Source organism: Syngnathus typhle, linkage group LG4, assembly GCF_033458585.1.
Source record: "Syngnathus typhle isolate RoL2023-S1 ecotype Sweden linkage group LG4, RoL_Styp_1.0, whole genome shotgun sequence".
Lineage (NCBI taxonomy): Eukaryota > Metazoa > Chordata > Actinopteri > Syngnathiformes > Syngnathidae > Syngnathus > Syngnathus typhle.
Window position 1 is genome coordinate 18,025,140 of NC_083741.1, and position 24,008 is coordinate 18,049,147.

At 41.6% G+C, this 24,008-nt stretch overlaps 1 protein-coding gene across 2 annotated transcripts; it reads left to right on the forward strand.

The window, feature by feature from the left end:
* The first annotated feature begins 19,177 nt into the window (after nt 1–19,177).
* On the forward strand, nt 19,178–23,983 carry LOC133153090 (proline-serine-threonine phosphatase-interacting protein 1-like). Of its 2 annotated transcripts, XM_061277147.1 has the most exons (14): nt 19,178–19,338; nt 20,039–20,139; nt 20,320–20,394; nt 20,480–20,514; nt 20,587–20,693; nt 20,770–20,832; nt 20,899–20,991; nt 21,307–21,352; nt 21,425–21,504; nt 21,668–21,766; nt 21,878–21,974; nt 22,053–22,232; nt 22,320–22,405; nt 23,708–23,983. In XM_061277147.1, exons 1-14 carry the CDS (start codon nt 19,306–19,308, stop codon nt 23,837–23,839), a joined length of 1,227 nt encoding a protein of 408 aa, XP_061133131.1. In that variant the 5' UTR covers nt 19,178–19,305; the 3' UTR covers nt 23,840–23,983. The 2 variants fall into 2 exon arrangements, with proteins under 2 accessions (XP_061133131.1, XP_061133133.1); XM_061277149.1 differs by lacking the exon at nt 21,668–21,766.
* The last annotated feature ends 25 nt before the right edge of the window (nt 23,984–24,008 follow it).

Genomic DNA, 24,008 nt, shown 5'->3' on the forward strand with positions numbered 1-24,008 from the left:
ATCACGTAGCTATTCTTATCTTTGCTTTGGATACGATTCTTTATCATCCAACCTCATTGATGAAGTAAATATAGTTGTACTTTTTGTTGTTTATTATTTAAATATTGTATTGTAACTTCTGGAGTCTTTCCCTTCAGAGTAGGAGATGATCCCTCCAGATCCAACATGTAAATGGATAACACGTGTGCAAAGCCACCACTGGCTAAGTCTACCTGTTACATAACAGTAGGGTGGAAGTGTAGAACAGCTTGAAAATTTAGAAACTGTCCGAAAATGTATGTCGTAAAATCTCCGACTTCATAAGTGGGCCGGCACCCATACATGTGATTTAAAAGTCATTTTTTTCGTCCCTTTAAAAATAAATAATTTGCAAAATAACTACTGCATTTAATATTTATCATTTCCTATTTGGAAAAAAAGCATTTTCAAATTAGACCAAATTGCCAATCAATTTTGTTCCACTGCCTTCATGTCTGGTTCTCAACAGCAACCAGCGCACCTTAGATCAAAACCGAGCTGGGCTCATAACAAGGTCCAGCGTGGTCATGACCTAGCAGGCTAAGCGAGGGGGGGGGGAAGTAATGAATTAGAGTGGAGCTTGGAAGACATAAGAGATTAGGCAGCGGAGAGGGCTCCGCGTTGAGGAGCGCCTGCGAGGCCAAGGGTCGGGCATATACCAGTGACGATTGTCAGGCAAGCTCAGCATGTTTATTCAGCCAGCAGTGAGATCTGCTTACTGCACGGAGGGATAGGGAAAAAATGAACAGGGGTTTACTGCAAAGCCAATAGCTGGTCCACTTACAAATGTTGCTTGTCCTCCAAAGATACAATAAATCATTTCCAAGCCTGCACGCACATTTGTCACAATATTAGGTATACTGATACAATTTCATGCCCCAAGTAGAGAATTAATTTTGCCTCAGTTGTTCCCAGGCAGGATTAATCAAGAATCCATTCCACACAAACTGGATTCTTACCACTACAAAGTTGAAATCGGAAACTCAAAGTCCTATCTGCACATGGCCCATCTCTCCTACTTGACTTTAGATAAGTCAGTTCCTATAAATGCGCAATCTTTCAAGATGTTGTGCTTCCTGGAATCTTCGCCGCAGACTCTGATCAGAGAGACAAACAACGTCCTGACTCACACTCTGTCAATAACAAGACCTTCACCAGACAGTCCACTTTGCTGCACTGACACAAGCACAGTCTTAGTCATGCTGTGAAACATTAGCCTGCGTAACCGCACGACAAAGTCGTAAATCACACTTGCGGCATTTGAGTAAACTTCCCAGATCAGGCACACGTGTTGTGATGTCATTCCTTCTGATGATGACCACAACTGACGACATGCGTTTCGGTCAATAACATCGTTGTCCATAAGTAAGTATAGTACCGTATTTTCCACACTATAAGGCGCACCTAAAAACCTCCAATTTTCTCAAAAGCCGACAGTGCGCTTTATAATCCGGTGCGCCTTATATATGGACCAATATGGATTCGTGGATGAGGACTAATTTATTAAAGTAAGATTTACGTATTTATTCTGTGTGTTGTGTGATATTAACGTTTGAGCAACGTTGAGTTATTGATATATTGTTTTCACTATTTCGAGCGTTAGTATATTGTGATTGCATTCACGTTTGAGCAATGTCGAGTTATTTATTCTATCTTATCTTTATATATGGACAAAGTTTTAAAATGAGCCATTCATTGAAGGTGCGCCTTATAATCCGGTGCACATTATAGTGCGGAAAATACGGTATGTGCCCTGCAATTTACTGTCGACCAGTCCGAGGGGTTCTTTGAATTTCTGCCCAGTCGGAACACCAACAAATATGGCTGCCTCTTCACTCAAAACAAAGGCTGAGTAACTCAAGCTATGCTTACGGTTTTTCTCCCAGCCTTTTGTTCTCCCGTAGCAATTTTTCAAAAAAATTTGAGTTGCAAAGGTGGACGTCCACACCACGAGCAGCGTGACCTCTCTCCGAAGTGGCGGCTAATGTCAATTAAACAGAGTGGCTCGGCGCCTGTGACCCTGAGATGATCTCTGGTGTCGGCTACAGGCCAAGGTCATGCCACAGTGTTAACAAGATTTGATCCACGGAGATTTTTCTATCGTGCTCTCCTCAGCTTATCCTGTCCAACAATATTTCACTGTCAGGTGTTTTTTTTTCTTACTAAACATTCTCTCCTCTTCCCCCTTCGTGCTTCTCTTTGTCTCTCCATCTCCCTCGTCTGTGTCCGAGATGGCTTTAATCAACAAAATGCCCAGTGACATTCATTCCATCAACCATTCCATTTTACTGGCTGGCATGTTTTGATTTGTAGCCCCTTGTCTCTCCTCCATACTTGTAAACGTCAATTCATTTATCATCCTGACCGCTTCATGTTGTCTTGAATGTATTCAAATACTCATTTAAATATGCGTATGCCAAAATCCAATATAGTTAACTATATATCACGCGCTCGCCGCTACAGATGATTATGTAACCAGCAATGTTTACATGCGATCCATTTGACTAATTAAATTACTACCAACCACTTTTAGATGGAAATCACAGTCAAAGAACATTATTAATAATTGATTATTCCGTTAAAAATAGTAATCTATACACATTACACTAAAATCTCTCTGCACATTTCAGCAAATTGACAATTATTATTTTTTTAACAAAGTAATTCTTGCTAATTTTTCATATAAACATTCTTTTGACCGACCAGTATATTAATTCTTAAAATGTGTATATATAGCTTTTGAATAAACTATGAAACAAATATCCACTTGCCAGCATATTTGAGAACAGACAAAATCTTTAAATTATACCATCAAGTTCAAGTCAGGTTTTGAAAATGTTGATTTTTTTTTTAAGGGTGTGAGACAAACATTTCGAAATCAATTTTAAGTTCAAAATAGAACAAAGCCACAAGAATCCCCAGCGAGAATAATTTTGACCTTATCAAATCAAGGACAGTACCTGCAGTCTGTGATCCGCCATCACAGCAAGCCATTGATTATCTCTAGATATACCTCCATCTCTTGCTAAGTGATGCTTAGGTCATCACTCAAGCTCGGTATAATGATTACTCAGCTCAATACAGACATTTTGAATATGGAGAGCAATAAAGTTGCAACCTAACAAACATGGCAGCATATTTTGTACATTCACACACTTTGCATAAATACCAGCAGAGGGAGCATGAAAATATTGACACAGACAGAACAAATATTGTGTCCATACTGTACATGATGCCACATAAGTGGGCATAAGTAAGTATAGTGGTGGTCTTAACAAGTGCATCACCATCAGAGGCTGTGCAGGTCTCACTCACATGATGTGATTATCTGCTCCGCTGGCCTCGCTCTCCTGACTGGAACGCATTAGCAACCTGGATATTTCTGCCTGGCAGAGCTGCTACCTCGAGCCTCTCTTAATGTCAATGTGTGTGTCAGTTCTTGTGAAAAGGACTGCATTTGTTCACTTTCGCCATCTGTTGTGAGAGGAAAGAGAAATGTAGTCGAGGGTAATGTGAAGGTAAATATCAGGGTATTAGTACAAAGGTCAGAGAGATTGTACCTAATGTATTGTCCTTTAGATTCGGAGCTAACCTACAGTGGCCGATCATTTTTAGAATAATTGGCTACTGTAATCTTCCGATAATATTTTTCTCTTATCGCCATTTGAGGGTTGTCCTGTATGTCTCTATCTCCTCACCCCTTGTTGATGTCTCTTACAGAAGTTTTACATCAGCTTGAAGGTACGCTGAGGTCAGCGACTTGGTTTTGGAACAAGTGTAGCCGGGAGTGTTTAGCCTGTGATGATTTCTGAATGGTGTTGACATCACCGAAGATGCCAATTCTAGGATTACTACTGCACACGGGACGATTCGAGAACTTAGTGGGGGCCCCGGGAAAAAGAAGGCCTACTTGTACTTGGTCTTAATTGGCGGTGAGTTGGGCATCCACCTGAGCCAGCTTGCTGTTGAATGAGTTCTGTGTAAGTCTCTCCCGCCAATTATCCGCCACTCAAGCTTCTGGATGGCCTCCGGTTCACCGCTGTTCCGGCGCTTCCCATGCCAATACGGCCTTCAGCTTCCTCAACCACCCCCCCGGGTTGCTTTCACTCTTGAATTTATGGAGCCACCCCTCAAGCATTTGCCAAGCAGACTGTTGCCTGAGGTGAAAAGTCCACACAATCGTGTTTTTATCTCGTCTGGTTTCTTTACACACTTGGGTATTGGGTTATTTAATTGAATTTAGACCAAGGGTGTCCAAACTAACAGAATTAGAGATGCTTTAAGTATGTCTTCTTATAAGGCATACAACACTAGGCAGTCCTCTAGAACCTAGCATATGTTTGATAGCAGGTATAAATTATTTCTCAGAGATATATCCAAGCTTTTTTGACATCTCTTTTTTTGGAGGTGAAATATTTATGACAGTGCAGGCTAGACACACACCACACTGTGCTTGTGTGTGTGTGAGAGAGGATATGAAGCTAGACCACAAACTCAAGGGAGCAGGTCTCGCTTCTAGATGGGCTCTGACTGCTCCCTCACGGGGCTATCAGCACTAACGTGTCAGTTATGGTTATGTTACCTGTCACAATGCTTTGGATCAGGCCCTCCATGTACACCGAGGGTAAGAGATAGGCCGGCTCATCATGCAGCGGCCCGCCAAGCCTCGTATCATCAGTGATGCTAGGGGAAATCTTAGAACTACGTACATCAGAGTGGTTTAGGAGTGTGAAAGTGGCTTAGTAGGTAGGGAGTATGGTCTTGGTTTCAAGAACAGAAGGTTGCAGGTTTGAGGCCAGTTAAGGACTGCTATGAACTAAAAAATCAAATAATATGTAAAAATTCAGATTGAAGAATTCCCAGCAAACCTTTGTGATACTGTGCCCTTAATCGTTGTGCCATTTATTTATGGTACAGTATTTAAAATGGAACTCACTTAACACCCAGTTACATTTCTCTGAAGATGATTTGGAGGCTTGCCGGCTGAGCTGCGTGGGTTTGGTTTTGAAACGCTTATCCTAGTGTTGACAGAAGACACTGGAGTTGATCTGGTGTCAACTCCAAATTTTCGACCGCCCTCAGACAACAATATTCCTCTGGTCTGGTATCTGCCAACAGGCTACGACAGGTTCTAATGAGGGGAGACTGGTAACTTTTGAAGGCAGTTGCTACAAGTGTTCAATGGCAACACCAAGCACATAAAATGTTTCAAAATCAATTCAGCAATTCCTGCTGTGACATACAGCAGCAGTAGTTTGATAGAGATTGATTCGAAATTGTGATCTACCAAGGAACATCAAGGTATTATTTAAAACTTGAACTCCTACCTCAAGTATCTTGCATCAGGTCTCGTTTTCTCATGCTATCATACGTCAATCAGGAGTAAACATTCCTTCCACTCATTTTGCACCCCCTTTAAGTGTATTGAGCTTGGGTGGTACTTATGAGGGTACTTGACTAAAGACCACTGGTGGGCCTGGACACCAGATTGGGTGTCCAAGCCCACACTGATCGCAAAGAGGCGCAGCAGACTCCTTAGATTAGCATCAATCCCTGAAGGCTATTAAAAAGTCATTTGTCTCAATACAAATGGCAGCCCGTCATACCCAGGCCAAGTGTTGTCTGTTTTATTTTAACCCTCAAGATTCTTCTCGAAGACCAACAGTAGGCACAAACAGTCAGTCAGTTCGTCTTCAAACCTTACCAGTCTGACACCTGACGGTATCGATCTCTCTCGCTTCAGAACTGTTTGTGGTCATAAATACCTACTTGTCTACCTGTCCGGCAATCATACTTGCCCCTTTTTACCCCGGATCAAGCTACCTCCATGTCCACGACACACCTAGAACCCAGTCTTGTCATTTGACCAATGGACTATCTGTGTATCCCCACACCTGTCCCACCACCTACCTACCTGCCTTTCCATAACCTTCAGGTTTTACCATTCATCTTCCATCCGGCTTACCTGTTCATTAATTCTATCAACTGCTCCATCTTTTTTATCCAATCATCATTCTCTACCCACCTGAGTAAGCTTGTTGTTTCCCCGATACATCCAATGGTCCAAGCTACATATCTTCTGTCAATCCCTACCAAAAACCAAGCACCTGGTTGTCTGTCAGACTTGTTTGTCCCCATCTGGCCTACCGACCTACCTCTCCTCAGTTTGAGGGTCCTACCCTGTCAGTCCTTCATACATTCCCTTGTACCCTCAGGAACATGCACCATCCTTGCTGGTGTGCACTCCTCCCTCACCTACTTACCCATTTATCTGTTTATTCATTTATCAGACAAGGCCCCTCCCTATCTGCTAATCCTTCTGTAGTTCGTACCTACCTTCCTACTTAACGAATCTTGCGCCCTACCTTCGTATGCACATCTATCTGCGCTTAGTCCATCCTCCCTATTTACTCTTATCTATCCATCGATCTTTCTGGCTTCAATTCGTTGTGACGGTGACCAATGATAGGCCAGGAGGAGTGTGAGACGGATGGACAGAGCAGAGGGAGAGCGTGACGGATCACAGCAGTTAGAGGAGAAGAAAAGAAGATAAGGGGAAAGACAAAGGGATGGCGAGAGTATCAGAGAGCGGGCGGGTTGGAGCGTGCTGGACGGGCCCCAGCGGAGTCATCGATCCAGGCTGGTCTTACATCAGAGACAGGAAACCTGAGCCGCATGCTTCATCACCTTCCCTACGGAGTCCTCGCTCTGCTCTCTCTCTCCTTTTCTTCATCCCTCCTGGCGAGCGTCTTCTTTTCGCAGACGGACCCTCGCCACGTTTCTCTGCTGCTGTCCAGAACCTGTCAGCTGCTGCTACAAGATGCTGTCAATTCATCATCTGCGGCTACTCGGCCCGAAGACCGGCTGCACCCCTACGCTAAGTGCACACTGCCGCTCATTCATTATGCTGCCTCTCCATGTGTGTGCAGTTGTGGCTTTCTTTGTGCATACATCAGTGTGTCTATTATGCACAAGTTGCCCCAATATTATGAAGGGAGGGTAGCATGGAGGCCAGTGACTTGGGGGTAACAAGGTTAGCTTATCAAATTTGTTTTGGCGTCACCGTCTCCTGTGCAAAACAGTGCATCCCGTCACTCCTCCTACTCTCCCAATTGCTCGACCCTCATTACTCACCCAACTCAATCTAAAATATCTGTGTTAAGATTAGAAAACCTCCAGTGGGACACCTGGGGTGTTTGCTTATAAACGCCTCACTGCCTGACTACATTTACCATACTTTTCAAAAGATGCTATCGTTTTGGGGTTATAATTGGCCACCATAAACAGTGGAACGCAGTGCTTTGTTTTCCACAATACATTTGCTTCTTAAATGAGCCAAAGTAAACAAATTATGCGATGCAATAATGGTCTGACTAAGAATATTATCGTTTGACCTTAAACATATTTTACATAACCATCAAATTGCTACATGACGTTAACCTATGCTAATACATTTACAAGTTAACACGCTAGTTTACACTACAGAACTTGTTCCCAGTCAGGTTATAATTTTGCTACCATAATGTTTAAGATGATTTAAGATATACACCTAAAGTGAGAAATTTGTATGGAGAATTTTAGCATTTCAGCTTTTATATACCCAGGGAAACCCCCATTCAGATCCATTCTTGTCTTCCATGGCGACTCTCAGACCACACACAGACACACTCTCAGCTTTCAGGAGGAGACGAGAGCCAAACTAAGAACCCAAATAGGACAAACATGCCTCTTTCCACAACGCACACACTTTATCGATTTGCACTGTTGATATCATACCCTCCCATGGACGCACTTTCCGACTCGCACATCGCCGCCATCGGGTCTTCAAATCTAAACGTTTTACAGTCTTAACTGAGACAAATCCTCTAGAATTCCCCACTTTGTTCTTTGTGTCTTGCTTATCCTGCATGTTCGCGATCCAGATCAATGCTGGATGGAATTCCCTAAAGAGCCCAGGATGGAAGCAGGAACGACATTTTTTTTATATGAATAATAAATAAAATATGAACAGCAGCCTGTTAGAGCAAACTGATCAAACCAAGGATTTGCTGATTTCAACGGGGCCGCTTGGAAAAAACGACATTACAAAAGTGGTTATAATTTACAGAAACTTTTAGAACATTACCAAACTGACCGCTACAAGCTTCAAAGGTAGTTCCCCCTTTCCTCATCTCAGCATCTTCATAGAAGATCTCGCTTGCCCCCCCACACACACACACCCCCAGAGAGTGAGTAAATGGTCATTATGGTCAATATCTATTTCCTGTGGTGTCAGGTTTCAGAATAATGTCCATATTGAACCAATGTTTCAGCAGACTCCCATCACACTTTTCCTCCCACTCCACCATACACTGTCTCCAAAGGAGAGAAAATCCCTACAAATGCGATTAAACAAACGATTTTTGGCCAAGCCATCGATCATCCATCTCGCTCTGGCAGCCTAACTGGGAGATCCTAACAGCACAGGCGGGGCATCTGAGATGGGAATGTGCCTTTAATCTGGTTTGTGATTCCTGTTTATCCTGCACAGATCAGCAGTGTTAACTTAATAGGTGGAAACTCTCCATCTCGGTGCTGCTCGGAGTTGAAGAAAATGGACCCTGACACCTGAGTCATTGATGTTCCTGCTACGTTTGTGAATTTTACAAGAAGGTTAGACTCAAGAACTGAGAGTCCAGGAGGCTTTGTGATTCAGAATCAGTGATCAATGTATTGTTGGGAAGGTGACGTTTTGTTTCTGGAGAATTTAATTACATCAAGCAACTCATTCACAGGCAGCGTAGTTAGCGCCATTGCAAGAGCGTGCGAGCGATTTCCCGCTTTCTACCCTCAGGGATTCTCCGCATTACAACAGAGCAGCTCATGTAAAATACATTTTACATCTGTAAACTGAGTTATTGCTCTTATGGGAAGCAAAAAGGCCAGACGTGATGCCAAGCGTTTGTGAGCGTAATCAATGTTTGGTTTGTGTTAAAAGCACCAATTGGAGGAGGGGCCACCTACTTAAAAGCTTGCACTTTTATGACTTAATCAATTTATTGGTGTACTGCTCATTCTGTTTAAGCCAATAAATGGCAGACTTACTCTAAAATACTACTTAGCCCTCTGGGCAGCCATGTTTATGAAGCGGTTCACAGTGGGTGTTCATGGACATACATATGAGGGAGAGACAAAATGGCCACTAATATTGGTCAGAATCTCAACTATACGTCTGGACCTGAAGAAATATTACACCCGGGACAGAATTAGGGAATTTAGGGAATGATGAGCGAGGAAATTGGCGTACCTGCTAGATATCACGGTTGTAGTCTGATTTAAGATAGCAATAGCATTAGCAAGTGATTTTATGTCGACTTTAAGCTAGCAAGTCATTTTATTTTTTACCGACAGTTTTTTTGTTTTATAAAAACAAGGCATTTGAAGTGGGGTTTTTTTTGTATCGCCATTTTAAAGTAGGTTTTGAGATTTCCCCTGCATAAATCACAATCTCTGTCAAACATGCCCATACAAATACAGAACACACACACACAAGACATTTACTTTCAGCTGGTTTCATTTTCACCTTTTTACACTCATCCTCTTTCTCGTCTATTGCGACATAGGGAGTGTCAGGTGAGGCCTGGTTATTTCAGGCATAATTGAGAGATTGATGCCCCGCCAGAAACCTGGCACCTTGACAGGCCTCTTAGCCTTCCGCGCACACTTCCTCCCAAACGGGCGTGAGCCAGACATGTTGACGGCTTGCTGAAACAAAAAGAGCCAACCGACATTTTGAGGAAGATGAGGATGACACCGGAGGTCATAAGGAAGCGAACCTGTTACCTTCCTGAAACTACGAAAGAAAGAGCTCATCCTTGGTCGGGTTGGAAGAATGGGAAGCATCAGTATGAACTAATGGGCCTATTTGTGTCTTGAGGAGAATGCGGCCGTAACCTGAACCTCACTTGCAGACACTTCTTACAACATCAGCAAGGAGCACAAAAGTCCAGTGGAGCATGAACTGGTCGGCGCCCTTAAAACTTTAAAGTCATTTTCCCATGCCGAGGTCAGTGGCCGATGATGTCTCAATGACACTCTCACTTATGCATTACTACATTTAAAAGCCGACAAGAATAGTAAAGAAAAAAAACAATTAGACTGATTTAAAATATTTATATCATGCTACACTTTTCAACCAAAACTGGAAACCAAGAAGACTTTTAAATTTGTTATAACCAAACAAATAACAAATGAATAAATCAAATACTCGATTCTGATGTGACTATCGGTTCGATATCTGCCAAAAGATTTTTTAATCAGTCCACATAAAAAATCTCTAATATTAGCACTCGCAGTCCATACCATCCCAAATGATTAAAGCAACATTTCATATTAAAAAATAAAAAACAAAAGCATATTTTATTCCTGCTTATACCGTATCACATCGACATACGTATTGGACATAACTCTCTACAATATTTATATTGTATGGTAGTGAAAAAAAAAAAATCGGTTTGGAGTTTAGATCTGGCATAACATGAACAAAATACCCAAATTCAGCCAATCACAGCATCACAATCATTTTGTAGATTACTGATTGGAGATTTTGTTCTGACCGGGTTAGGGCCCTAAAGACTAAACTTCCTTCCGCATTTTCCCTTCCTGTTGTACGTAACGGAATGTTCCTTACATGTGTCTTGGATTGCAGTTCTTAAAAGTTGAGGGCTTTCAGTCACACTAACACAATTTTCTTAATTGTAATATATGGCATCTCCTCCTCCAGTTAAACGAAAAGCTTTAATGTTCTCCTCCGACAAGGCACCAAGTGTGACAACTGGTCTCCCACAACTGCATCATCCAAATCCACGGCGAGATACTCATCGGTGACTAGATGGGCAGCTGAAATTACCAATTAGTTTGCCAATTGGCTGCAGCCAATTCGATTGGTTTGTAATTAATTCTAGTTACTGGCCCGTGGAGCAGGACGGATGGCGCCATGTCTTTGTCCTACTGACACACTATCCTGCCGATCTGGGCCTCGAGGGGGAGGCAGTGCACATCAATCCATGGCCCCGCAGTTACTGAGCTCTGTGCGCGCGCACACACACACACACACACACACACGCACACGCACACGCACACACACACACGCACACACACACACACACACACGGAAAGACAACACAGAAAGAGGCTGCTCCCCTTCACACAGTCCGACACACAATATCTCTCACACACTCCGACACAAAAACCCTCGCAGACGGACCCCGTGGAGCAGAGCTGATTTACAGTAGATGAAACTTCCACAGTCTGAGATGGTGCTGACTACAACGTTGAATCCTGTTTGTGTGTGTGCACAGGTATGTGAAGGAACCTTAATAAAAATACTGTACTAATAATCTGAAACATGAAATTTCAGGCCGATTTGATTTCTACAGCATTTAACAGCAATACTAGAAATGAGTCATAAATATCCACATAAAACCTTTTTTAATATAATTTTATTGTGTAGATCACAGGGGTCAATGTCAAGGCCCAAATTGTGCATCGAATTCATGTCAATTCAAAAATTCTTAATTGTTTTCACTTTTAAAAATTAGAGACATTGTTAGCAATTTTTATTACGTTCATTTTTTTTTTAATTATTTGCATTTTTAAATATTTGATTTGAATATTTCATTTTAATTTTTTTTAACAGTTTTCATTAGTTTGTTTTAAAAACTAGTTATTCATCAGTTTGTTGTGGAGCCTATAGTATATATACAATATTAGACATTTAGACATTTATTTGGGTTGACAATTTTAATGGCCCTTTGAGGAAAACTATAACTATGATGCGGCCCGCGACAAAAATAAGTTTGACATATTTACACTGTAGATATTTTCTACACTAATCCCCATTAAACGGATCTGGATCTGGCTGACTTTGGGTAAATTTTCAAATCCAGATATTTATTCAACATTTATTCATTAATGGCTCTAAAAACAAAGAGGGTCTTTCATTATGCTGAATTTGTACATTTTACTGTATGCAAGTGTGTCTTTGCCACTTACATTTGTCCGTGTGCGCGTGTGTGTGTGCGTGCATGTGTGCGTGCGTGTGTCTGAAGGTCACAGCTTCCACAGCCAGAAAAGTAAGAGGTAAAGTGGAATGAAACAAATCGATGTTCCAGATAAAAATACACTGCACCTCAGCCATTGTCTTTTATAAATACACACATGAACACACGCACGCACGTTCACACACACTCAGCAAATGACTCGTCGGTCACTGCAAGCCTTTTAATGAAAGCGATATGAAAGAAGAGGCCGAAACGGTGGCTGCCGGCTTTTAGGATATAACGACGGTGTAATGGAAGACCATTAAAAGATCATAACAGCTTCAAAGGAGGAGGTTGCTATTGTTGCTCCGACTTCAACTTCCCGCAATCAAGGCGGCGATTACGCTCGATATAGAAACAGGCCAGGTTGGAAGGTAAAGTTACTCCTGTTCCATTGCTTGGCACCCGTAAGTAAATCAAGTGCGATGATAGTTTGTGATCATTGGATCTTGATGGATGAGGATTAACGAGAAACTAATTTTTCATGCCGGCTGATTTGAGATACCAGCATTAAATAGTGGCAGTGAAGTAAACTCAATTCAACAATATTAAAATGTATTTAAATGTAAAAAAAAGAATGTTATTTGGTCTGAAAAATGCAACAAATCAGACGACAATCAATCCCAAGTCTCAAACCATCTGATCTTCTCTCGACAACACATAATAGCAAAGCTTAGCGATCCGCGCATGCTCCATAACAATAAAAGAATAAAAGAATCGATAGCGTCTTGTCCTGACAAGAGTCAAGCGCAGCCGAGGTTAAATACATCGCATCAAACACTCCGCTTGATGTCAATGCGATGTCCCCGTTCCATAGGAAGGCAGTGGAGCTTGCCAAACATAGCGGGGGAGGACAGAGGCAGGAGGAGGTTCGGGGGCGCTGGGGGCACGCCTCAGGCAAAACCTCCGTCAGATATTGTTTGTGTTTAGTAGCTGGGGTCCATGCAGAATTGATGAAGGCTCTCAGGAAGGCTTCTATCGTCGGACGAGGGGAGGCTGAGTGAGCGAGGTGAATCAGAGCATGGCAAAAGTGCATCTCAAAAGTGTTTATGAAGAGGCATCCATTAGCTCCAGACACTCCCTCCCTGTGCTCGCTATGCAGGTGGATGCGTATAGGAAGGCGATCAGACAATAGGAATCATGCAAAGATACAACCCTAAATAGATTTAGTCTGTCATGCAGCGGGGCTATTAGCACTGATGCTAGGCCCAAGGTGTTTCCAAAAGGATTAAATGTCAATTAATAAATAAAAAAGGGATCTAAATGCATGTATGGGTAAAATATATATATATATATATATATATATTAGGACTGCAGGGTTAGGATGTTCTTCATAGCAAGGCTCATTTCAGTTTTTAGTCCTCAAAGGATTATTTATGAGCGAGTATGATGCAATTCAAAACATTGTGGTATAGCGGTTAGCACGTCTGCTTCACAGTCGATTTGGTTTGAAATCTTGTCTGAGACGTTCCTGTGGGGAATTTTCATGTTCTCTCCATGCTTGTCAACTGTAATTGCTTACAAATCCCACAAGATGATGGTTACTTTTGTCTAAATGGAGCTCCTCAACGCACCTCAGCACAAAGAGGCCACCAGAGGGCACTTAATATTCTGCTTTATAAAAGCAGAGTAATCACATAATTAGAATTTATCTCCTCAGTAAGCCACAATGGTTCTTTTCAGAGGATAAAATGTGATAATATGCATAGTGTTACAATCTACATGTGTTGCTTCACCATTTGTTTTCAAATCTCCATTCATTAAAAGGACACTTAGATGCCACTGCTATTATTAGCCCATCAACCCAACCCCATTTGCTTTTTTCCCCATTAGACTTCTTTTTTTATTTCAAACAAATTGAAAATCATCCTGGAACAGATTGTGTTCACCTTTTAAAGTCCCACTGTAATTGATCAAGAGCCGCCTTCCATATAGAGACAATGTGCAGGCAGACAGTATACACACAGACACACACACACACACATTTGCACACTCACAGCTGCCCTTTTTCCACATCCTGGGCTGTGTGCAGTCTAACCACAATCCTGCCTCCCTCCAGTGCTGACCGCAAAGCAGTCAACAGAGGCACACTGGGCCTTATCCTGCATGACACGCCGGTCGATAATCATGCACGCCGCCACGCAGCCCAACACCAGTGTAACGCCGATACCTGGGGGCCCGGCAGCGCCTGCATAAACAAACACGCCTGCCTGGAGCCACACGCACGCTTACAGTAATTAATCGTCGGGAAATAGAGATTAGACGGAGATTCAGAGTATTTGCTTCCTTCCGACTACGAGGTTCAAGTGATTCGCTTGCCTGGATTGGCGTGTTTTAGAGATAACGGAGAAAAAGGATGCTTGGAAAAACAGCGGTTGACATTATCATCCAAGCAATAAGCTTTTTCCTGACAATGACATGACCTGACATGACACTGTCAAGATTCAGCCTGCATGAAGAAGACAGAATTTGAAAATATTCTGCTTCGTGTGCATCCTATCAACTTTTATGTTGATGTTATGAGCAAATCATTATTAATCACCTGCTGCAATTTGTCGATAATGCAAAATGTGTTAAATATGACACATTTAACTACTGTTGGTAAGGATTAATGTCCTTACAACTTCATTATTTTATTGAACCACGCAATGCATTCTATGAATGGGAAAATAAGGTTGAACCATTTATTTACAGTTGACCGCTATTCACAGTGAGTATAGGGACCATAAATACCAAAAAGCCATTGAAATGCTTTAAAAATGTTATTTTATGCATTAGAATTCTGTTCATCTATCAGTCAATTCATCGATTGATTTTTTTTCTGTCAAAAATTAGCATCGGCCTAATTTAACTTGGGTCAGGCCCTACTAGTTATATCGTGCTATATTTTTATGAAGTACATTTGAAATGCTGCTTGCACCAAAGTCCAAAGTGCAGTTGAAGTCTTTGGTGCAAAATGATAAAAAGGCCTTTATTGCGTGAGAGAAAACATATGTACCTGCATGTTACGATGTTTACTTTGACTTTAGAGATAAGGAATGCGAGTACATCACAAACATGGCCATCCATTTTCTAACGCAGTGAGAGTGAGCTGGAGACTATCGCGGCTGACTTTGGCCGAGAGGTGGTGTGTGTGAGATGGACATGCAGCTCGGTGATAATTCTGTCAGAAGGCCTCATCAAGTTGGAGTGAGACTGAGCAGAAAACAACAGGAATGCGCACTGAGAGTAAAAAGTCAACAGCAGGAGGATGAAACTGCTGGAGAATGACCGAAACTCAACAGCACCACCTTCAGTTCAAGTACAGTACTGTCTTTGAATAGGATGATGTTGCAGGTTAATATTTAAATTATTTATTAAAATTAAATTAAAATTCAGTCACTGCATAAGAACTAACTATTTTTTTCAAATATATTTTGCAACATGAATATGATCTTACAACAATGGTTGTATTGAGTAAAGTTAAACTATTACATTTTAGGGATATAAAAATGCATGTCATTTTTGGGAAAATCTCAATTAATCAAGTCAAGTCAAGTCAAGTTTATTTGTATAGCCCCAAATCACAAGCAGTCTCAAAGGGCTTCACATAGACAGAAATTGACAATTATTCTCAAAGCATCCCCTGATCTTAAGCTCCCAAAAGCTTTTAATAATAATTAATATTATTGCAAATGCAAAAAAAAAATTACATCGTTTAAATGTATGCTCTAAACAATTTCTAAAATGCATATTTTTTATACTTTGAAGTTAATCAACAGGTTTTGTGAATGGGAAATCACATTTCACTTTCACACACAAAGCGCATCTAAAAGAAATCAATTATTACTCATTGAAGAGAAACAACAAAGCAAAGTGTGTGTGTCTGTGTGTGTGCGGGAGAGCCACACCTCACGGCCACGTGTGGTGTGACCCTCAACCGGGCCCACTCAGACACCCCCTCGTGGATCACCCGGATCACAGAAGTGAAGCCGAGCAGAAATTGTGTCCTCTGTCAGATGGATGACTCCATTTAGCAAATTAGCAAAGCTTACCATACTGCCTTTACAACACACTCACAGACACACACACACGCACAAATTGTGCATATAGGCACACCAGCGAGCTGCATGAGGTGGGAAAGGCCAGGTCACCTGAGACTTTTCACATGCGCAAACATGAAGATGCTGGAGAGCAACCAGTAGAGGGGAAAGGATGCCCAGGAGAGGATAGAAAAACAGTATCGCCTACCAGGCAAAGAACATGCGGTAAGGAAAGTGCTTTTTCATGGACCTTGAACGCATCACTATGAGGTACCATAGTAGTAGCCCATCAACAGCAAAAATGTATACAACCAACAGTTCCGATATATTATTTGTGCGGCGGCAAGTCAACCCAAATATTTTCTTTGTAATAATATTTTCTGTTCATCCCAACGAGTCGAAACACAGTGTTCTGATTAATGTTTTGTTTGTGGATTATGAATTAAACAGGCAAAATCCACCTGTTTTTATCTATTTTAGGAAGCGGCCATTTTGCCACTTCACGGATCACCACTTTTCTGAAGCTGGGCCGTGATTGGTTGTGGCAATTGTGATGTCATTTTTAGGCGACAGCAAATGGCAAAATGGCCGCCCTTTGAGATGGATAAAAACGGTTGCATTTTGTTGCCTAATTTACACAAACCGGGACACTTACAACATATTCACAGTAAAGAACTTTTTTAGGTTGACTTCTGCTTTATCAATGCCATGTCAGTTCACAAAACAGAGTCTGTTGTCTACATTTAGTGCTATCAGACAAATAAAAAAGGTATTTCCGTATTTTTGTGCGGCAAAAGCAAAACCATGGGAATGAAAGTGATTAATGCCGCTCCTCTCGGCACTAATACTGAGGATTAAGGCTAATAAATGTTTCATTTGAGGCCGAGCTCGGATCAAAGGTGAGAAAAGCCCTCGGGCTTGCTCTCCCCTTCCTCCTCCTACTTCAGCTGTTGCCTTCAGCTGTATTCTGATCTCAGCAGCAAGTAGCACATCATTAGACCATCTTTCAACTTTTTAGCAGGTTCTCACTCGTATGGCCAAGGTTGCGATAAGGCTATTCTGTTCAAATGTAACTTTCTAATCCCAACATTAGTGCTTGTGTGCATAGACATTTTTTTTTCCGCCAATTTCACTAGTTTTGAATTTGATGCCTGCCCCAGGTCCCAAAAGAGTTGGAACAGGGACATGTTTACCACTGTGTTCCATCAACTTTCTTTTTACCAACATGTACCGTATGTTCCGCACTATAAGGCGTACCTAAAAACCGCCAATTTTCTCAAAAGCCGACAGTGCGCCTTATAATCGGGTGCGCCTTATATATGGCCCAATATTGAGCCACTACAGCAGGCGTGTCCAAAGTCTGGCCCGCGGGCCAAATGTATATATCTTATATATGGACAAAGTTTTAAAATGGGCCAGTCGTTGAGGGTGCGCCTTATAATCTGGTGAGCCTTATAGTGCGGAAAATACGGTAATAAACACTATACTTTATAGGAATACTTTATAGGTTGAAAAGGATTTACAAGTCATTGTATTCTGTTTTTATGTCTTTTATGTCCCAAATTCATCGCAATTGGTGTTTGTACATGAGTAGATAGTGGATACGCATTTAACTACACACACACACACACACACACACACACACACACACACACACATTCATTTGCACATTTGCAAAAACACATTAAAAGCCGGCACGCACAATCGCACCTACGCAGAGTCAATATTACGATAAGACAGTCCTGCTGTGGAGGCTAATATGTAAACTCAAATACGTCAGTTGCGGCAGAATTGCCACTCTGGTTGAGGTAAATGGGCTGTATGATTGTGCGTGTGTGTGTTACTTTATCTGGGGAGGGTTTGAGGGGGTCTTCGATACAGCAGTGGTTGGGTAATGGAAAGGTCATCTATCCAATTCTCCAGGTGGGAGGGCTGCTCTGACACGGCTCGTTTGTCACGGTTCAATAACTGCCACTCCAGGGAGTGTGAGGGGGGATACGACTGTGAAGTGTGTGCGTTTGTGTGTGTGTTTGCGCACTAAGGCCCTGCTTGGATGCACAGCTGATTCCCAAAGCTTGTCCCTTCCATTAGAGGCCTCAAACGGGGTCACGGCAACGGGCAACAAGTCACAACTTTCCACACAGAAAACTGACTCGTCGGGCCTGTGTGGACAAGCTTAGCCTAAAATGGTGGACATGTACTTTAAACAGAGTGTTGGTTCAACAATAGAGTGAAACTGTCAAAATCAGAATTTGTGATTTGTCTACTCATTATGCCACCTTGTGATTGGTTGACGACCGAAAAAGAGAAATTTTTACTTCTGCTTTTGCTTCTTATTTAACATGTCTTGTGCATCCTTCAGAATTTCACTCTGAGCCATCAAGCATCTGCTGAGGCACTCTGCTTTCTTCCATTTGAAAATCAATGGAAGCCTTCAGTGTTCTCTGTGACGTATCAACATGTGGCCCCCCACAGAGGTGCCCCAGGCACAAGGTTCTGCTCATCCCAACTGGGTGCACTGATTTGGGATTTTGCTTCCAAACCTCCCACACAGTCAACTTCAAACTTAACCACTGATGGGTAAAGTTCATACTCAGGTCTGTGTCTCCCTCTTGCGGCCATCACAAAAACTAGCAGCACATGGAAAAAAAGGTGGTGTGAAGAGAAGGTCAATGAACCAGGACACAGTGATGGGTGGCTCAATGCCACGAGATATTTGCCTTTTCCACAGCAATAGAAAACAAACCACACCAAAGCAAAGCTAAGCCAAACTGTCAATATGCAGCAACAAAAACACTTATTATAAGTGTACTTTTTTTCCAACCTAGAACCCAATGCTGTATGTATTTACTTCAAAAATTGCTGCAAATTGCTTTCATCACATTGACTCCTATTGTGATTAACACGGGTCAGCAAACCACTTTCAGTGTCAACATTATCGAAGCAGTCCGCTTAATATTTGCACAAAATGCAAACAGTCCTCTCGGCGGGTATTGAAAGAGGCCAAACATGGCTAACACGTGATCAGTGACATCATGGGATAGAAGCGCTTCCTCATTTAAAATGACTAAGTGCTGCTAGTCGGGGAGTTGAGTTGACCAAAAGCCCAGTGACCTTAAATCATCAAACTCGTGGCTACACAATATTTTCATTGTTTGAGAGAAGCTTCAAGGGAAATCTGAAAGATGACACGTTTAATGTTTAGAGATGCTTTTTGGGTAAGTCACTTGTGGTGGTGTATTTTAATTCATGATTTTTAAAACTAAAATTAAAGAAAAGACACACAACATGTGCTAAAAATAGAAACTTGTTGAGATTTAAGAAAGTGTTGCATATGGATATTGTTAAATCCTCATTGATAAGGACTGTGATAAATTTGCATGATCGCCATCTTTATACATCAATGTCATTCATTATTAACAATAAGTCTGCAACTAACTGTTATTATAATAATTGAATTATCTATTAATTATTTTGTTCATTAATTAATTAATAATTTAAAAAAAAATAAAACTAATTATTAGTATTATCACTCTACCAAAAACAAAACATTGTTTCAAACTGACATGGCATCATTTAATTCGTGGTCTAAAAGATGTCAGAAAATGGACAAAAATGTTGGCCAATTTCAGAAGTAATATCCCAAAAGTTGTTCCTAGATTCCAAAACAGCTGCTAATGCCTAATGTGAATGGTTTTGGCCATCCCTGGATTGAAATAACCTTTCTTGTCGAGCACTTAAACACAATTACAAGAACGACTAAAGAAGCATTGTAAGACACTTTTGCGGTTACTCCAAAAGACAAGTTCTGCTTTTTCATCCAATGGCGGGTGTCGAATTCGCTTAGGTACATGTGGCAATAGCTGCTGAGCAATACTTATTGCATCGTCAACCGCACCCGATCTCTGCTCTTTGCAGGGCTCCGATTTTACCTGCCACGCTGGCTACGAAGCTTTGATGCAACGCCTGCGAGACGGAAGACAAACGTGCAAAGATGTGGAAGAGCTCTTAAGGATGAGGTGCATTCAACATCTGCAACATTGCAATGCTGTTTACAATCAATTCAAAAGTAGTCAACATGTAAATCGGGCAACATCTTTGGCTCTTGCTTTACATACAAGTTGTGACTGTCTGTCCAAAAAAAAGATTGATGTGATAAAGTGCCACAAGTTTTTATTTTTGTAGTGTTTTGTGCACAGGGCGTCAGCAGAAGAAAAGTACGGGCGGGAATTGGTGAGCATCGCCCGCAAAGCTGGAGGACACGCAGAGATCAGGTACACATCTCGTTTACTCAATTAAAACAAAAACTAAGCCACAAAATAGTACTTAATAATCTGATCATATAATACTTCCATACAGCACGCTAAAAGATTCCTTTGAGCAACTAAAAACACGTAAGTCCATCCCAAGTGGGAGATAAAGGCTTGACACTCGACAGTTGAGGAAACAAATAGCCTTGGTTGCAGAAATGGAGAACGTGGGACACTTTCACATCCAACTGTCGGATGCAATGAAAGAGGAGGTGAAAAAGGTGGAGGCCTTCCGAGAGCGGCAGAAAGAGCAGAAAAAAAAAGTACGTTTGCTTTGAGGGGAAAGTTTGTGATATCGAAGAAGGTGGCAGGTTCTCATCGCAGTGTTTTCCCTGATAGTTTGAAAGCATCATGGAGAAAGTTCAGAAGAAGAAAGTGTCCTTGTTCAGGAAAACTATGGAGGTAAGGAAAAGATGGCTACAAGAGTTTTTCAACCAGAAAAGATTTTTTGGTCTCTCCAACCCACAGTCAAAGAAAAACTACGAGGCAAGATGCAAGGAAGCGGACGAGGCAGAACAGACGTCAGAGAAGACTGCCCATGCAGCCAAAAATGGCGACAAGGTAATTTGCACGTGTGCTGTTTGGACACTCCTGATGATTTCTGATTTTAAAGGTCGAACCGCACAAAGATTTAAAACTGATTGTATTTTGTTTTTATTTACATTTCCCCCCAACTTTAACAGAATTACCATTTGAATTTCAGCAATAAAAATGATTAAATATAGAAGTTAGTTAGGAATTGGCTTTCTGAAATCATTTTCTGTGTAAAAGGATTTTTTTAGACAATTTTTTTAAATTTTGAAATAAACTTTTCTGACATTTTAATTTGCACAATAAAAGTTTTGCTCTTTTATTTATTTAAAATCTGTCTCATAGGCACGCCACAGGGCCAAGCAATGCAGACAGGCAGTGAGTGAAGCAGGTACAATTCTGAGTCGTCATTTTTTCCTGTGTTGTCGTTTTGTACAAACTTCATCGTCCACTATTTTGACAGAGACCTTATACTTGACCAACATCGACCAGCTGGAAAATGTTCGCCAGGACTGGGAGGAAACACACAGAAGCACGTGCGAGGTAACTGGCCAAGTTTTACACATGGTCACAAACAGGAAGTCCGTACCAACTTCCTCTTTCTTGACACCACTTTGCCTCACGGGGGAAAATGCGAGTCATGTGCAGTGAATCAGCTAAAAGCGGAATAAATCTTGACGGCAAAAACGTGGACGTGGTCTTGTAGGTGTTCCAGCAAATGGAGGCTGATCGCATCCACTTGCTCAGGTGCACCCTGTGGGACCACTGCAATCACATCTCCATGCAATGTGTCAAAGATGACGAGGCAAGCACAAATTCCATTTGTGGTAGCTTTTATGTGCTAGCTCGAAGCTTCAACAGAAAAAAAAAATCCTTAAAACTATTTAACTCCATCATGATGATCATCTCATGTCAGTTCTGTGAGGAGGTAAGGAAGCACCTGGAGCACTGTGACATCACCACCGACATCAACTGCTTCATTGAGATGAAAAAGACGGGTTGGCATCCTCCAGGTCATTTCTCACACCTTTCCATCCTCATGCATACACCTTAATCCCGATCTGCACTGAAGCAAACTTTTCTTGTTACAGGTCCCATCGTCTTTGAAAGCTATTATCAGAAGGAGACCAGATCTGGGGATGGAAACGGCCTAGGACACTTCACGGGGGGCAGAGAAGATCACATGAGGAGGACCTCGGATCCTCTCCTGGAAGCTTCTGTGAAGACCAATGTTGTCAGTCGCCATTCAACAGTGCCCTCTAGTGGAGAAGGTCAGTCTGATGATGTTTCCAGCAATGGCGTATTCAAAGGACAATTTCTCACTATCTTTGCTGCCTTTTTCTCTGCTACGTCTTCAGATGGGTCGTATGCATCCCTGCTGGGTCTCCAGCAGCCAATAGCGGACGAAGATTCCTACATTGCGCTTTACAACTACAATGCACAGGTGCTATGTAAAGCGTTTATTCCATATCCTTGATATTTAATTTAAAGTTCATGAACTAGTTTTTATGTCCTCACTAGTAAGACAATTCAGCACACTGAAATTGGAAAACATGCAAAACGCGATATGGGTGCTGCATAATGCAATATTAATATTTTTGCTATATTTAACTTGCACCTAGAGAAAATACATCTTTGTCATGTAATTAAATAAATCGTTCCCTAATTTAAATTAGTGTGGGTTGGGGAAAACAGCAACAGCGACATAATAGTGGAAGTTTGAAAATGTGACAGAAGTAATAGGTCTTTAACCAAATATCTTCTCTTTTCAGAATTATGTAAATAATAATTCACTTTATAATCATTTCTTCCTCAACATTGGTTTTTTTTTGTCCATCCTGTGTTCACGGGTCTAACAATAATTGGAGATGAACTTAAACTTCTTTTGTTGTGTTTTATGCACATGCGAGCTTTGCACAGTGTTACCTTTTGCTTGTGTCGTCACTGGGCTTAGATCCGAACCGTATTTTGGGGCGAGCCGGCTGGAGTTGCATTTGGCTTGTTCAACCTCCGGTAAAACGCAGGCGAATGAACGGGATGATGAATTGCTTCCATCGCATTTCAGCAGCAGCTTTCTTCTGCACTTGCACGCTTGAGAGCGCCTCCGGTTGCTTTCTTTTCCGGGTCCATCTCACAACCTTACCACAATCTTACTACGCCTCTCACCCCCCCCCCCCCCCCCCAAAACCCTCATTTGTCGCGCAAAACGTCAAATTAAATATCTTATTTGGTCCCGTGAAATTCTGTTTATTTTATTTGACAGAAAACTTCCACAGGAAATGCATTAAACCGATTGGCACCTTTTTTTTTTTTTTTTAAATAATTCTTCACTATTTGCTAAACTGATCACTACAGTGATCCCTCGCTACTTCGCATTTCGTTTATCGCGGCTTCACTGCATCGCGGATTTTTTTCCCAAAATTAAAAAACGTTTAAAAGTCAAAATAAAACTTCTAAATTGAGGAAACATGTGTCTAACCTTTAGGACAATGTAGTATTGCTCCAAATGTTCGTTTACATTCCTTTAGAAATCCATTTACGCGTGTTAGCACGATCACGAATTAGCAGTTTTTGGAACCAATTATCCGTGATAAACGAGGAATTACTGTATTTGTATTTCAAGTCTGTGCTCGCAAGTCAAAGCAAACAACAGCTCACATCTGCACAAGCCAGGTCACGCGTATCTCAAGGCACCACTGCAGAATTAAAACTAGTTGTGTTGATGTTTGTTGTATGATCTCTTCAGGTGGAAGATGATTTGACAGTTCAAAGAGGTGATGTGGTTCAGGTCTTGGAGCGCGGTGAGGACGGTTGGTGGACCGTGGAGAGAAACGGCCAGGTGGGAATCGTGCCTGGGAACTATTTGGGAAAAATCTGAAAAAGCTTGCAGAAAGGGGCAGATGAAATGAAAATATTTAGGGGGAAAGTCAACAGACACTGTAAATGTATATTTTGTTTCAATTTCAGGCAAATATTATCTGTTACAAAATAAAATTGTTAATAAATTATATATAAAACGAAACATTGTCTGCAGTTGCCATATAGTA